Source organism: Fukomys damarensis, unplaced genomic scaffold (genome assembly GCF_012274545.1).
Source record: "Fukomys damarensis isolate Sample0158 unplaced genomic scaffold, DMR_v1.0_HiC HiC_scaffold_25, whole genome shotgun sequence".
NCBI classification, from domain to species: domain Eukaryota; kingdom Metazoa; phylum Chordata; class Mammalia; order Rodentia; family Bathyergidae; genus Fukomys; species Fukomys damarensis.
In genome coordinates this window covers 21,318,168-21,334,494 of record NW_022900937.1, presented here as the reverse complement: position 1 = coordinate 21,334,494, position 16,327 = coordinate 21,318,168, and the positions used below count along the sequence as shown (strand labels likewise).

At 45.4% G+C, this 16,327-nt stretch overlaps 1 protein-coding gene across 1 annotated transcript in view; it reads right to left on the bottom strand.

The window, feature by feature from the left end:
* LOC117283232 (thrombospondin type-1 domain-containing protein 4-like) overlaps positions 1-16,327 on the bottom strand; it is a 111,978-nt gene that overhangs the window by 89,689 nt on the left and 5,962 nt on the right. Inside the window, exons 3-4 of the mRNA XM_033756062.1 lie at positions 12,405-12,855; positions 1,614-1,716 (exon numbers count right to left, since the gene is read on the bottom strand). Coding sequence (XP_033611953.1) covers positions 1,614-1,716; positions 12,405-12,855 — 554 coding nt within the window. The remainder of the gene's footprint in view (positions 1-1,613; positions 1,717-12,404; positions 12,856-16,327) is intronic.

Genomic DNA, 16,327 nt, shown 5'->3' with positions numbered 1-16,327 from the left:
AAAAAAAAAAAAAAAAAAAAAAAAAAGAGCTTGGGGTGTGACTCAGTGCAAAGCCCTTGGTTCAAGCTCAAGTAATGCCAAAAACAATCTACTTTGAAACCATTTCAGATTTACGTAAGGCTAGTATAGCAAGGTCCTATATACCCCTCAATCAGCTTTCGCTTGTCCTATTAAGACTTGGTAAAAATAGAAAACCTTAAAACATTACCACTAGTATGACAGTACTAACTAAGCCATATACTTTGTGCACACTTTACCAGGTTTCCTAACAATACTCCACTGGAATACCACCTTGAACTTAGAATAATGCTTTTAATAATGAAAAGGGCCCAAGCCAAGCTCTATCCCCAGAATCAAAATTTCCTCTCAGGCTTCCTTCCCTTGTGACTCTCCAACCTTGTACACACCCTCATATTTGCATTCAGCCGGCTTGAGGTTTCACCTGTGTATCTGTTTGGATCTGACAGGCCTGATTTTTCATCCAAGTTCATTCCTAATAATTCTGAGGTCATGTGGCTATCCGAGAATCTAACAGAAACTACAGGAACTGCCTCTGAGAAAAATGCACGGACAATACCAATTTTGCATCCAGTTTCAGAGCAGTGGGACACAGATTCCCCCTTTCCTGTCTCCAAGGACTTCTACTTAGATACTTCCTTCCAGTTTGGCCTCCCCGACATTGATTCTGCAACACAATCCACACATCTCATTATCAAGTCCTCTCCCAAGACGCATTCCAGGTCCTGGACACAGTGGCCAGTGTCTGCGCTCTGGGTTTTGGCCAGCACCAGCTGCCTCAGTCACTGCTGAGGGTTGAGGCTGAGAAACACTGACCAGGCAAAGCTTTTTGCTCAGGCCCTGAACGTCACAGGCTTCTCTTCCAACCAACTGCTCAGCACAGAAGCTCCATGATTCTGCTTGACCCAACAACATCACTACAGGATTTACTTTCTCTGCCAATATCAGAAACACCTCAGAATTTAACATTTTCTCAGTCCAAAATCCACATTAGAATCTGAGTCTCAACAAAGAAAAATGACTCCAGTGAACAGACCAGTATTGACAAGCTCTACCACGTTCATTTTTTTGGTACTGGGAATCGAACTTGGGACCTTGCACTTGCGAGGCAAGTGGTGGCACCACTCAGCTAAATTCCCGGCCATGTTTGGCTATTTTTACATGGCAGGGACCTTGGGCACCACCTGCTTACTACTCTTTATCTTTGGAAATAGCATTCGAGGCCCCCCACAAGTGAAAACTACAACTATCAATTCTGCACCTCTGTGTGCCCTCTTAAGCCCCATACCAGCCCTTGAAGCAGGTATGGAGGAAAAACAAAACCCTCCATCCCCACTCACTCTCACAGTTTATGTTTGAGCCTCCTGTTTCACCCAATTCCTTGAATGCTGTCCCCATGCCTCACTGTTGGGGACAGCCCCAGCTCTGATATGAACTATGCAACTGGTAGTGAGGATCCCTTCGGGCCCCTTTGCTGTGGGGTCACATTTTCTCCCCTAGTGATGCCCCATCCAGGATCACCCCAATGATCCAGAAGCAACAGCATCAGAGAACAGACAAAATCCACTCCTAGGACAAAGCTGGTGAGCTCTTACCTTCTGCAAATGGTTCCCATTCATAAAACCGGCCCATGAATGGCTTGTTGTTGTAGGAGGCACACTGTACCTCTCGGATACTTCTACTGCTTTCTGGACATGCCTAGAAGAGCAGATAGGAAAGAGGGAATTAGTGTCCATCCTTCCCGAACTCCTGGTCAAATCCAAGGTTACCTTTCAATTTTGAATGCCAGTCCTCCTCTTCTAAGCCAGGGTCTCTGAAAATGTGCTGACCCCTGGCATCAGAAATTTTAAATGCAGATCCCAGACTTGGGTCCAAGTCTACAGGTTCAGAATCTCTTAGGGACACGACTTTTTAACAAGCTCCCCAGGTTAACTGTCTGCACACCATAATTTGAAAGCCACTGGCTCAAATGTTTTGATCCTAACAGGTGGGTCTGCTCGCATCCCTCACAGAGGGCCAACCGGTCCCATCTGAGTTCAACACTGTGCACTCCCTTCCTCTCGCACAGACTGATGCCCACAGCAAGCACAGCCTAAGCCTTTACCATGAGCCAGGTGCTACGTTCAGTGTATTACAAGCATTAACTCATTTACTTCCTACAATACCAATGAAGTGAGTATTACAACCTTACAGTTTTTCCACAGATGGGCAAAAAGAGGCACAGAGGGGTTCCAGATCCAGGCACAGGCAGAGTCTAGACTCACATCAAAGATGTCAGGTGGCCACCAGGCTCTCCCCCTACCCTTCCCATCTCTTCTAAATGCTGCCTACCCTCGTAAGCTGGAGCTCCCACATTTCAGCATGCAAAAGAATCACCCAGAGATCTTGCTGGAAATGCAAACACCTGGCTCCCTGCCCCAAAGATCACTCTTCGGTAAGTCCGGGATGAAGTCCAGGAATCTGTATGCTATCAAGTGTATCCAGGTGACTCTGACACGCTGGACTAGAAAGAAAGTATGCAGCTCTTTCTGGTTTATTTCTTTCTCATTTATAAATAGTAAATAGAGCAGAGAATGACATAAAATGGGTGAGAAAAATAAAAGCAAAATTGTCATCTCTAATTCATAATGTGGATAAAGCGTGATCTAACTTTCTAGTACCCAGCTGTGTGCTTTAAAAATGTAATGGTTTGGTTGTGCATTTGAAAGTGTGTGTGTGTGTTACCAGAGGAGACGAGAAAGGATCCTGGCTCCTTAAACATTAAAAAACACGGTAGGAAGTCTCTGGAATAAACTACAAATATAGTAGCTCAAAGTCCTCAGGATTTATAAAGAAATCTGCTATATGCATTAGACACCAAGTCTCCCAGAAAATGAGGAACACAGAGAGGACTGAAGCCTGGCAGGAGGGCAAACATCCCTGGCTCAGTAGAGAACAGGGCAAGGAGGCTGTTGGCACCAACCCCAGGGTGGTCAGAGCCCAGCTGTGGCCTGAGCCAAGCCATATGGAGCAAGAAGTTGTAAGAAGCAGAGCGTGATGGGAGCCGTGGGAAAGAGGGAGGACAGGTAGGGTGGGCTGAGCACCGAGATCCACGACCAGCTGCCAGCTGGGGGCTCCGGAAGCCCACTTGCTGGTCCCCAACTCTGGACCCAGCCAGGCTTCTGGCAACACCAGCTGTCCCCAAGAAGAGGTTTGGGTTAGAATGCTTCTTTGTAATTAAGGTAGGATTACAGAAGGTTGTGCTTCATAATTAAGTTTCAGTTTATTTATACTGCCCATTTTTTCTGCTATACATATATATGCCATAAAAAGACTTGATCAGTACCGAGAGCTTCCAAATAGCCAGTTTTGCGTATGCAAAATGTACATCTTACACCTTATGGTATGTTGTAAACCCCACTTAAACCTGGATCTCTTACCTACAACCATAACATCCATACACATACGCTAAGCCAACCAGTCAGCTGTGACGAGTCACACAGGGCCCCATGTCCACTGGTACAACAAGCTCTTCATGTCCGAGCCTGGCCCAGGGCTCACTGTGGCACAGGACCCATGGTAGAAAGCCAAGTGCTAAGGCAGCAGAGCACCCACAGGAGCCTGGAATCAGCAAAGCCCCACAGAGTAACTGCAGTGTCCAGCAAGCGGGTGACATAGAATGGCGCAGCAGGAGGTAATAAGGTGCCCTGGCAGATCGTCATGGCTCCATATGTGACCCTGAGCAGGGACTCATGTGATGCCAACTGAACTGTTATTTGGAGCTGGGTACAACTTCCTGGGCAGGAGGGAACCTGGCTGAAGAATTCAAGGCTCACTGAGCCCAGGGCTGTGTGTGGGTTGTTGAGACAGAACGGTGGCACCAGCAAAGGCAGATCCTGGAGTGAAGAGGATGACCATGATTAACTGAACAACCATTCTTGAGTACTTACTAAATGCCAGACTCTGCCAGATTTGTATAGATTAGCTAACAACTACCATACCCGTTTTACTGATGAGGAAACCAAGATAAGGAAGACTTAAATGATGTGCCCTAGGTCACAGGGGCAGTAAGAGCTAAAGTCAGCCTCTGAACCCAGACATCTTAGGTCTGAAACTCACACTAGTAACCATGATGTTACAGAGGTCTTCATGACTGTGTGGGCAACCAAAGTAATTCGTGATGTGGATTTTCAGACAAGACGGCCTCAAATGCTTCCTGCCAATTGTCAGGATAGGTCTAGAGGCCAAGGTCAGGTTCATTCAGTCTCAAAGGCTTGGTCAAAGCAGCTGGATCCAACTGTAAGGACAAGGGAGCTGGGAGCAGTGGCGCACGCCTGTAATCCCAGCACTAGGCAGGCTGAGACAGGAGGATCGCTGCACATTCAAGGCCAGCCTGGGCTACATAGTGAGTTCAAGGCCAGCCTGACCTACAGTGAGACTATATCTCAAAAAACTAACTAAATAAAAGCTGCAAAGAGCTATGGAGCGAGGATTAAAGCCAAGCAAAGCCTGAGAAATCCTGTTTCATATCTCCTTTGTAGAGAGTACATCTGTTTGTACTTGTAATGACCAGGTGTAGACTGCAAAGCACTGTTTTGCTGGAAAAAGTAGGTGTTGATGTTCCTAAACTCGGAGTCACTGAAGAACTAAAGAGGCCACGCTTATAGCAAATGAAGAGGATTTATTTGAAGATGGGAATAGAGGAAAAGAGATATGACAGACAGCTACCCAGAACGAGTAGGGAGAATTTGAAAGTTCCTGGGTGCTGGCCACCAGCTCTTTTTGTAAGGTTTCTTCTTCCTGTTTAGGCTCCTGGAATCTGATTGGCTCCCTGGCTTGTCTTTCATTTTAACCATGGATTTCTTCTGGTCATGTGACCTTTCACTGTCCTTTAGTGAAGGGTAAGATTATGAGTGGGGTCCTTAAATGGGTTAAATAAAGGAAAAGTTTGCAATTCTTGTTATTCTTGGCACCTGGGAACTTCCAGGTCCTGAGTTCTTTATCTTTCTACTTGCTTGAATGTAGCTGCCTTTGTCATTCTAATTGTTCAAAGTCTTTGCCCTTCTAATTGCTGGAGTCCTGGCTGCAGAGGTCAAAACCGTCTTACTAATTTTTAATAAAGCTCAATGAGACTTCATCCTATCTTTTCCTTACCTGGAGGGGCCTGTCCCTACATACCTGTCCCATTCTTATCTGCATATAATCTCCTCTCATCTTTAGACTCTCTAAAGTTAAAACTTCCAGGTTACAGATCATTTTACATTTTGTTACACTTTAAATTTGATTGCTTCCTGATGTCAGACTGAGTCATCTTCACCTTGTCAGCAATCATCTCTCATATTACACTAGGAGTGTTAGAAAAGTTTTCAAGAAGCTCCAGTAGCCCAATCCCTAGCAGAGTCAGCTAACTATGACAGGCCAGAAGGTCACGTTAACCATTTCTGAACAGGAACCAAGATAAACATCTGGTACGGGAACAACCGGACCTAGCCCTAAACATTCCCGTAAATGATCCCCCACCGAAGTCCCTCCTCCCCTTTCTCGGAATTCCCCCTACCCTATAGCTTGTGGTTTTTTCCTTTAAAAACTGTGTCTCTACCCTGCTTCGGGGCTCAACTCCTCTGCCCCTGCGAGGGTTATGAGCTGAGCCCCAGCGCGCTGGAATAAAGACCTCTTGTGTTTTGCATCAAGAATCATCTCTCCGGGGTGTTTATGGTGCATCATGGCGTCCCGGACTTAAGAGTGGTGGGATTCCTCCCTGGGAGGATCTTACAGGAGGTGGCCTTGGGCAGGTTTCCTGAGAGAGATGGTCCTTTCCATGGGCACAGATTCTTGTCAATTTCAGGCCAGAAAACTGAGAAGGAGGTTAGAGGGAGCCTCCTAGACAGAAAACGGGATCCTTCAGGATGGGACCTGAGCTTTACAGACAAAACCCTGGGAGAGAATCTCTTTACACATAATTCCCTTCTGCCCCAAAGAGGGTGGGATGGTCCTGCTGGACTCTCAATGGGCGAGAAATAAAGATGTGCTTTAACAGGACAAGCTGAACCCTTATAAAGCAATACAGGCCCTCCCTGATGTTCCATCAAGACAATTGCCTGGGGCTGCTATGAGTCACCAAGAGTATTTTGGAACCTTCAGCTACATTTCTGGTGACTTCAGTTAAGCTGAGATGACAGCCTTGCACACCTAACATGGTTGCACAAGAGGCCACCGTCAGGGTCAAATGCTCACCTATGTAATTAATTACTCTCTCCTCCCAGAGGAGGAGGTGAAGAGCACCATGCCCAAGGAAGGTGGTGCCAAGGAACCCGACCTAGAAGCCCGCCTGGCTCGGACAGGCATATTTGTTTTTAACCCTTGGCCTTGCTCTGGATTCAATCAAAAGATCCAGCTACCATAGCAACATATAATGTATTTAACATTACCAGTGAAGAAATCTAGAAAACATCCCTGCATTGCCATGAGAAAGTGGCTGCATGACCTTGGGTAAAACACTTACTCAGCCTCTCAAAGCTTAAATTATCACATTTGAATGACAAGCCTTGCGCCTACCCCCTCTGAAAAGCCCCAATCTCCAGGGCGTAATGTGAGGAAGAAATTAGCATACACTGAGGTTGCCTGCTCACAGTAATGCTCAATAAAGCTGAATGAAGGCACCGAAGATGGGTCCAACAGTCCTAGAAGCTGGAGTGTCTGAAAAGGGGTGTAGCGAGTGAACACTCCCTTTCTCTTCTACCTTTGGAAAACAGACTTCAATCTCCAGCTACATAGCAACACAACCATGCACTCAAGTTTCTTTCAAAGCAAACAGTACATTTCTCAAATATGTTTAATATCTTCTTTCTCAAGTCGAACAGGACTAACACGGCATTGGAAGTCCTTTGCTACCTCCTACCACTCCCCCAATGATTTGTTCTTAGTTCTCAAATAGTTTTTTTTCCATCCAGTAGAAGTTCATAATGTTCCTCTCAAAAAAGTGTTTTCCTCTCATTTAATATAAGCACTAAAGTCCCACAGGATGATATTAAGGTGAAGTACATCCATTCACCCAGGAGAATGCTGTATATTTAAATACTCTGAACAAACATTTATACAAATCTAAGCCTATCCCAGCATGCTCTTTCATTTTTGCCTCTTTATTCATATATCTCTATGTCTATAAGAAGATCTGAAAAAGAATGTCTTGGTTTTCTAGTTAGTTACAACACATATAGCAAGAAGTAAACTTACTAAAACATTCAAAACTCTTAGTGTCCTAAGGAACATAAATTTCCTTGTGGCTATTTCAGGTGTCCCATTAATGAAGCTGACTTCCATCCCCTCTGCTGTGTCACGGGATGATACAGAACTCCACATGAAGGCACACGCATCCCATCATTCTGGCCTCCTTCTGCAGGAGTTCTGGAGTCGTCTTTCCTAAGCGTGTTTATAAGGTATAATAAAAAATATTTTGAGTGCCATCCAATGGAAAGGCAGGCTTGTAAAAACATAAGGTATGCCCTTATCCACCTTATTCACCAGATCTGGCACCTGTGACTTCTGGCTCTTCCGCAAAGTAAAAATGATCATGAAAGGCAAATGTTTTGAACCAATTCAGGAAACTGAGGCAACCAGGACAATGCAACTAAAGACCCTCTTGAAAGAGTACTTCCAGAACTGCTACAGAAAGTGGTAAGAATAATGGGATAAACACGTTTGAAGCAAGGAGGGGTGTTTTAAGGAAGATTCATGGCAGTGTCTTTTACTGTAATACATTTTTTAAAAATTAAACACAATTCATGTGTTTTGCAATCACAACTTGTAACATATATATATATGAAAACAGAAAAAGAAGAACTTACTATGGAAATTCCAGGCAGTCTGAGAAGATGGGAAACTGAGTGGCCACAGCACTGACACCAGTGCTTATTTCCTGGCTAAGGAGGCTGGGATAAGCTCATAAGACAAGGGATTTCACTTCTGTGGAGCCCCAATCAGATGACCTGTGCAGGCAGAAACTGGGCCTCCAGCTCTAGGCAGGCTGTACACCTTACAGAACTGCTCCGAACTCTTGCCTGGCTCATTTTCTCAGTTTCTCCTGAAAACTGCTACCAGGAAGTTGTTTGTCAGTGCCTCCTCCATTCGGTATCATACTAGACAGGGAGCAAAACTGGAATCTGCATGTAGGGAGCAGGCTCAGCTACATCTGAGACTTGGCCAACATCTTCCCTTCATTGTCACTTACTCTGAGGCAGAAACAATTTCACGAGGATAAATCCATCCTCAGAAGCCAGTCCTGCCCCAGGGACTGAGCTAGCTGGAGAGTCAGTGATGTCATATCCGTGTTTGCTAAAAGTTTCTTTCAGCCCCAGGGGTCCTTCCCTTCACAAGGTTAGGTGCACTCTGTCTAAAGCCAGGATCACTCTTCCCTTGGCAGCAAAGCCCCATGAAAACACATAACCCCATTCCTGCCTTGCACAGGTGGTGAGCTCCAGCCCACCCCTTCCAGAAGGGCCAGCATGTCGGCCTTGTCTCTGGGAAAGAGGAGCCAAACTCAGAGTGCTTTGGAGAAGGTGAAGGAGAGCGACATCCAGGCCCCGGGACAAAGTGTGTGAGGTGTCTTGGTGAGTTGATGCGTTTAGCAAATACCACCGTAAACCCCAGAAACAGCTAATAGAAAAGGATTTTTTAAAGTGCCAGAGGGACTGAGGTCTGGCTTCCTGGTCCCCTAATTCTAAAGCTCTAGAGCTTCATCAAGTTTCTATAAACACAAAGCTAACTATTGACTTGATTCGGTGAGTTAGAGTACTGGGCAGGAATGGGGCTGCAGATAAATCATGCTGCCCCTCAGTGTTGGTCCTCCCTGGCTGAGAATGGATGCAGGTTAAGCCTTCGCTCCTTTGAAAGACATCTGAGACCACTGAGAGGTCCCCTAGCACCAGGCCACTCACTTCCTCTTTCTAAAAATCCTCCCCCCTACCTAGGTAGTCTGTGCTTCTCTGGGATTCCTTTGCTGAGTCCACCCAACCGAGGCCGACTCACCACCTAGGAATTTTAAAAGGCTGAAGAGGGTTTCAGTAGTAGAGCACCTGCTCAGTATGTCTATGGCCCTGGGTTGCTTCCCCAGCCCTCACGCACACGCATGCACACACACACACACACACACACCCAAACAATAAACAACAGTGCCTACGTGGCATGTGTCACCCACACTGTTGTCACCTCTTTAGGAGTCCACATCTACCACTGGACTCTGAGCTGCTAATCTCAGCGTCCCTGACCCAGATCCTAACACCCCTCAATTAGTCCATGCTGTCGATCTGCAGTAGTGACTCCTGCACGGTTGGGGCCAGGTAGTCTGGCTTGCAGTGAAGACAGGTTGAGGGGCTGAGTCATACTAATAGATGGCTAGGATTGAGACTGGTTCAAAAAGACTAGATTCTCTGTCAAGGTTGTCACCTCAGCTTCCTCTTCCACAGAGTAAACTAAATAAGTAAATAAGAGTTTCCTCATCTTTAAAGTCCACATTCAGAAATCAGCAGCACTAAGTGTCCTCACTGAATCATAGTGCTGCAGACAGGACACTGTACTTGAATCACACAGTCCTGAGGATGTGCTATGATGTTAGAATTCCTTAGAGATAAGGCATCGTTTAATCTTAAACACACACTGGCACGTGGGTGTTTCTCCACAGTTTCACTATCGTCACTCTAAAACTATGGCCCAAGGGTGACCACACTGAAGTTACACACAGCTGAAACATTGGGTGGCTCAGCAATCCTCTTTTATCACCGGGCAAAGGGAAAGGACTCATGGCACACACTTGTAATCCCAGCATTCAGGAGGCTGATGTAGGAAGATTTCGAGTTCGAGGAGAGTTAACACAGAAGACCAAAAGGGAGTCATTTCACATATATGGTAACAACTTGCTATTGGAGGAATGATGCTTGTCCCAGGTGATCCCATGGGTAGAGGACTCTTGAGAACCTGTTTCCTCTGTTCTTGGTTCCATGAGCTTTTCCTGTGGCTGATTCTGCTGTGACTGTTCACTACAATGAGTTACAGCCATGAATGTGACTATGCCAAGTCTGCTACAGAATCATCAAACCCAGGAGTGGCCAAGTGAGCTGACGGGAGGGAGTTTTACAGTATTCATGTGATGCAGCACAAGTCACAGGAAGTTGTGGGATTATCGAAAGGTGTCCAATCATGGGAGCCCTAAGGAATGACACCTCTCAAGAAGGGCAATCAGGATATGGACCTAGGGCAGTGGGTGCTCTAGGAAGGGCACTGTCCAAATGGTCACAGTGAGACAAAGGGAACTAAACCTACACTGTGCCAACATTTACTTTTTTGCCATGGTTTGGAGACTTTGTTTTGCCTACTTTCAAAATGCCAGAGGACATCATGAACTCACAGGTATTTCCCAAGATTCTTTGCGAGTCAGTCAGTCTCCTCCATGTTGCCGTGACCTCAGACCCAGTGCCCTTTTCCATGGGCAGAACTGGCCTGTGGTGGGCAGCATGGTTCTAGTAGTAAAAAGTGCATACTTGAGCTGGGCATAGTGGCACACAGCTGTAATCCCAGCACTCAGGGGGCCGAGGCAGGAGGCTGGTGAGTTCCAGGCCAGCTTGGGCTACTCAGCAAGTACAAGGCCAGCCTGAGCTACGACCCTGTTTTATGCCCCCCAACACACACACACATGCACACAAAGTGCATGCTTTAAAAGCAAGTTACTGAAAGAAATGCGAAGCAGATGCCAGCTACATATGCAGGCCAAATGTACTCTCTGGTTTCCTTTCTATTGATGGTTTTCTTGGTTTCCAAAATTAAGAGATGTACCTGTCAATAGGGGAAAGCATTCTACAATTCATTTTATTTTAACAGAAGAGAAATGAGTATTAAGAACAAGGTATGTCTGATGATGTGTGCAAGTAAGTCCTTACTTTTCCATTTACAGAGCACTTACCGAACTTCACTTCATTTGATCCTTAGTAGATCGTGTACTTTTCTCTTACTTTCCACAGCATCTAGCATTTTACCAGACGAGCAATGATACTCAATTAGGACTTTCACTTGACCAATTAGTAGTGGCTTTAGAAAAACTACTGCTTTATAGATATGAATCATTTCTAAAGCCTGTCAGTGGAAGAAGAAGCAATTCAGACATTTGGAGGAATTATTAGGATCACAAATTAAGTCGTTACTATGGATTCTACACCAGGAAATATATTTTTAATAAGGAAATTGAATCTAATATGTAACAGCTGTCCTGTTGAACAGTAACAGAGTAGTACAGCAGATTCAATTATTAATGAAAAAATAGAGCAACCTGGAAATGTAACCTCTTAACATTTTCTCATTCCTTTCTCTGTTATACATGGTCATTAAACTGATACTAAAAGCAACACATTTGGTAGTGCTACATAATTTACATTGGTAATTTGTTCTACCACTGCCTAGCTTGGAATTTTCAGCAAGTTATTTGACTTCTCTGAAACTGTAAAATGGAGAGAGGAGAAAACCTACAGATTAAGGAGAGGATTAAATGGTACAAGTAAGAGAAGTGCTAAGCACAAGGCATGGCTTTCCAGAGTGTTTAATAAAATTAGTGTATATTATTAAAATGCATGAAGATGAAATCCAATATTTATTGAACTATTACCCAAAGTGGTATTCAGCCTATGTATACCAGTGCACTACACAAGGTCTTAAAATTCTGAAATTCTCCCACACCAGTTAGAAAATAACTGCTTCCTGGAGGGCTCCAAGGGTCATCTATTGCCCCAAGCATCCCAGCTCCTCCCCTAAGACAAGGACAGGGAGATTCTTCACGACATCATGTCAGACTCCTTCATGATTCAATACCTAAGTGTTTAGGTTATGCCTGGAACAGCAGAGAGCCTCCACGAAACTGAGTGGTACCTCCTCAAATACCCACTTCACCGCATCACAGCTTGCCTAAATCAGCCAACTGCTGACTCACGAGCAAAGAACTGAGTGCTTTGTGACACTGGAATGGCTAACGTCATTACGAGGTGATTATTGATAGGTGATTCCATAAGCAGTGCATAAGTTACTGAAGCAATAACCTTTCACAAAGGTAAAGTATATGGGAAGAATGCACAGAGAGAAAAGAGATGGAGGGAGCTACTTCAATATCTTATCTACTGTATGACCGGGGGCCAGGGATTTAGCTCAGTGGTTCTGCTGCCTGCCTCACAAGCACAAGGACCCAAGTTTGATCCCTGGTACCAAAGCAAACAAAGAAAAAAGACTGTATGACTGCACTGGTGTATATGGTTTGTTGACATGATCTGTTTGTAGTCCCCTTGTCCTCACCATATTCTACCGCTCAGGGCCAGCAGACAGACAGGAGACAGGACAGCTGTCTGTAGGCCCGGCCTGGGCTGGTGTGTACTCACGTTGGTGTTGCACAGCTTGTACTGCCGATAGGCCCCAATGCACGAGATAGCTGCAGATCTCAGGGGTTGTGGGAAGCTCGGATCTGCCCTGTGGGCCCCCACGCCATGGCTGTTGCCTGTTTCTGGGCTGTGGAAGAGACTTGAAGCTGCAGGGAAGCCTTGGTCATTGGTCAAAGGCAGCTGGTAGATGGAGGCCTCTGAGGTCTGCAGTCCAGAATGAGGGCCATTTTCACTTTGGTACAGAGGCCCATGGGCAGACAGCTGGTGGGCAGGCAGGTGGTAGCCATGTCTGGTAGCAGATGCGCCCTGGGATGACCTGGATGGCCGGGATGGGGGCCTCTGTCTTCGCAGCCTCTGTGGCGTGTGCATGGTGTCCGTCTGCAGTGGTAAGATGTACGGGGCCTTGCCATAGCCATACTTGCCAGGGCCGATGGGACCTTGGTTCCTGCTCCTGAAGACAGACACACAAGAGGAGATGAAGAGTCATATGAATTCTCATGTCAACTCAGAACTCTGGCCCAGGGGCGAGGTGGGAACAGAAGCTTGGGAGAGAGCCTGTGGTGGCCCTGGGGAAGAGAGGGTGTCCCAGAAGCAGATAATGCCAATGGGGGCTGCAGCAGAAGCTCCATTGAGGCTGGAAAGCAGAATGAAGGTGAGACTCAATGGTGGGTAACAGTGAATGACATGAGGGGTTGGAGATGAGGCCAGGACTGTAAGCTGTGATCAGTGCGTGCTTCCTATGTGGGGGAGTTCAGGCATTTCTGTAGGTCACAGGGAGCTATGGAAGGTTTTCTGAGAAATATAAAGCTATTGCAGTTTCAGCCACTGCAACTTTCTTGTTCACTTTTTTCTGACATTATATTTTTTTCTCACTCAACTTTGCCTGATATTTCAGACCCTGTTTCCATTACCATTTATGCCCAAAGAGCTTTTCAAATAAGTGGAAATTCAATGAGCAGCCAAAATCCAATGCACTCCTCAGGACTGGCTTGCACTGACCTGACTCCTTAAAAGATCAAAGGGGATTGAACAATCCGAGACTCCATCGTTGATGAGGCAGCCCATGCTTAGCAACAGGTCAGTGGTCACCTTCACATTGGTATGGATCTTTATCCAAATCAGGTTAACAGTGATGTGCCAGGGAATGTCTGACAAATAGTCCATTGGGGTCGGGGGGAACCCTGATTTGAGACAGTTGCTCGTTTCCATGATATAAATACTCCCACCATGGCCAGTTTTTAGCAAGACGAAGACATAATAACTCTACCAGACAGGTAAAAAGCAGCCCCAGACCGCATTGCATAGCAATTTTTTTGTGCAACTACTGTTTTGAAGTACAGTGGTAGGAACAGTTTAAAAAAAAAGGACAAAAATGAATCAGACATGGTTCCCAAGACCCAGCCTTACAACTGAAAGCAGCTAGAACATAACACAGGGTGAAGGCAATACAATGAATGTGCTCTGAGAATTCTGAGGTGAGAAGAGGCCCTTCCATCTGGAGGGATCTGAAAGTGTCACCATCACTGGCCTAGCAGTTGGGAGGCCCAGGTTCCCTAGCTGTGGAAGGACTTGAGTCATCTGACTTATTCATTTGCAAAATGACTGAGCTAGATTAAATGCCCGCCAAGGTTGCGCCAACTCGAAAATTACATGCTTCCATAATAATTAATTCTACATTTATGTAAAATTGGAAATGTGCCTACGGGTTTCCACAGGATGGCCCCATTAAAATAAGCACATTAAAATAGCAATCAAGGTGAAACGCTGATTTCTGCCCTCCCCAGGAAAGTCTTTCTTCACTCTATATAATCACTGAATGTAAAATTTAACATAGTGTGACTAATTATTAACATCTTTATCACTAACTGCGCCTCCATTCTTAGCTGATATGGTTTTGAATTAAATCCCCGCTGCAGTGTTTATTTTGCCTGAAACTATTTCTCAATTAATCTGGGCAACACCTGGGACTCTGTTAATGATGGGGGCTTTAACAGATGCAATTAAGAAGTTAGTCTTAAATATATACATATAACTTGGATGTGATTTGCTTCTTTCTTTCTTGTGGTGGGCCAGGTAAAATGAATGACATCATGCAAAGGCCAAGGGAGGAATTTCTGTGTGCGTATGTTTTTAAGATCTGACCACCTACCAAAAAACCTAGCCTCAAGCTAAGTTTTCAGTGGAGACCTCAGCTGAAGATAACAGAGAAAGGAGACGAAGAAGCAGCACATGGCAAATGTGACTGTGCCTGACGGCCTGGGACCTCATTAGCGGTAGAGTCTAACTTATAGGAGGTCTAGGGTGCTACATTTCCAACAAGCTCCAGGCAGTGCCAATCCTCTGATTCACGGATGCACGGCTTTGAAGAACAGAGTCACAGAGCAGAACTGAAAATCCAAACCAAAAGGTCAAAATTCCACAGCAAAAAGTACCATTTTTAGTGGAGAGAAATAACAATGAGATTAAAACAAAACTCTGGGTTTTGTAACACATCTAAAAGATCTGCTTGCCTGGGACAGGCTGCTCTGCTGTTGCTCAGTGGTGGGCATTGATGAGCCAGGTGGACTTGATCTCACTCTTGGGGAGCAGAGAAGAACCTGGCACTGGGGCATGACCTGTGTAAATGTCTTCCCCAAGGCTGCCGAGCACCTGTGTCTATGCAGAAATGTCTACTTTTGAATTCACATTGCCCAAATCCAAAAAGCAATGAAAATCTACTGAAATAGCAATATCATTGGAAAGATGATGGTTCAAAAGCAAACAACCAATTAATTCTGATAAACAGACTAAAAAGAATAAGCAACCAAACAGTGTGATTAGGAGAGATTTAATTTCTGAATCCTTGACTCGGTACACTTGGATGAGTGACAGGTTCCTTCCCACTGGGCTGGGAGAATGCTTGTTTTCCTATAACTGGTCAAAGCAAATAACGCTGATGGTTCAGAGTGGCCTCTTCTGCATCAGGACAGAGTCCATCCGGCCACTTGCTGGAGAACTCCACAGAATGCAGCAGTTTTATACAGAGTTATGACAGCGAGCACAGACGTGGCCGAGTGGACCATGTGGCCAGTTAACCCTTCCAGAGGGGCACACGGTGGATGCCCAGGGGCCTGATAAGTTGATTCATTCTGCTCAGTCTCCCAGAGCCCAGACACGGAATTTTACCTCAGGGACCCTACTTGTCCAAATTCTGGCTAATTTTCAAAAGTCAGGCCTAGAAATCAAAGAAAAGGCACAGAGCAGAGAGGAGAGAGGTGGAAGTCAACAGAGTGTAGTGTGCTTCACAACGTAGACCTCAAAGCCCGGATCAGCCAGGATCTGACTCCCAGCCCTGTCACAGACTAGCTTGGAAACTGAGAAAGGCACTCAATCTTTGCATCCCATAGTTCCTCTTATCAGGGCCAGAACAAGGCTGCTGCCAGTGGAACCACTGGGCTTGCCATATTGGGGTTCTCTCAGGGTCCTGTGGTGCTGACTGGAACCCAAGAGTGAGGTCACCTTACAGGTTGCACCCTGTGAACCTCACAGCCTTGCTTTGAGCCCAGGACTCTCCCTGTATCCATTTACAAATAAAAAATGAGTCTGAGCATTCTTCATCCTAAATACCTGAGAAGACAACTGTTTCAGATTTAAGAGTGTTTTGGATTTGGCAATATTTGCAGAGACTTGATTAGATGGGTAACCTTAATCCCAAATGTTCAAAATCTGAAACTGGTGGTGCCCACCTCATATGTAGTTGTAAAGATTAAACAGCTTAATTACAGCAAAAGTTTTACTGCTTCCCAAAAGTATGTGCTGTACCAAGTGTTTGCTGTTAAAATGTTCTAGCTTGGCCATTTACTGCCTCTACAAACTTGGGCAAATAATGTGCCCCTAGTTATCTTACCTATAAGTGAAAATGGTGATCATTTCGCTCTCAGCAA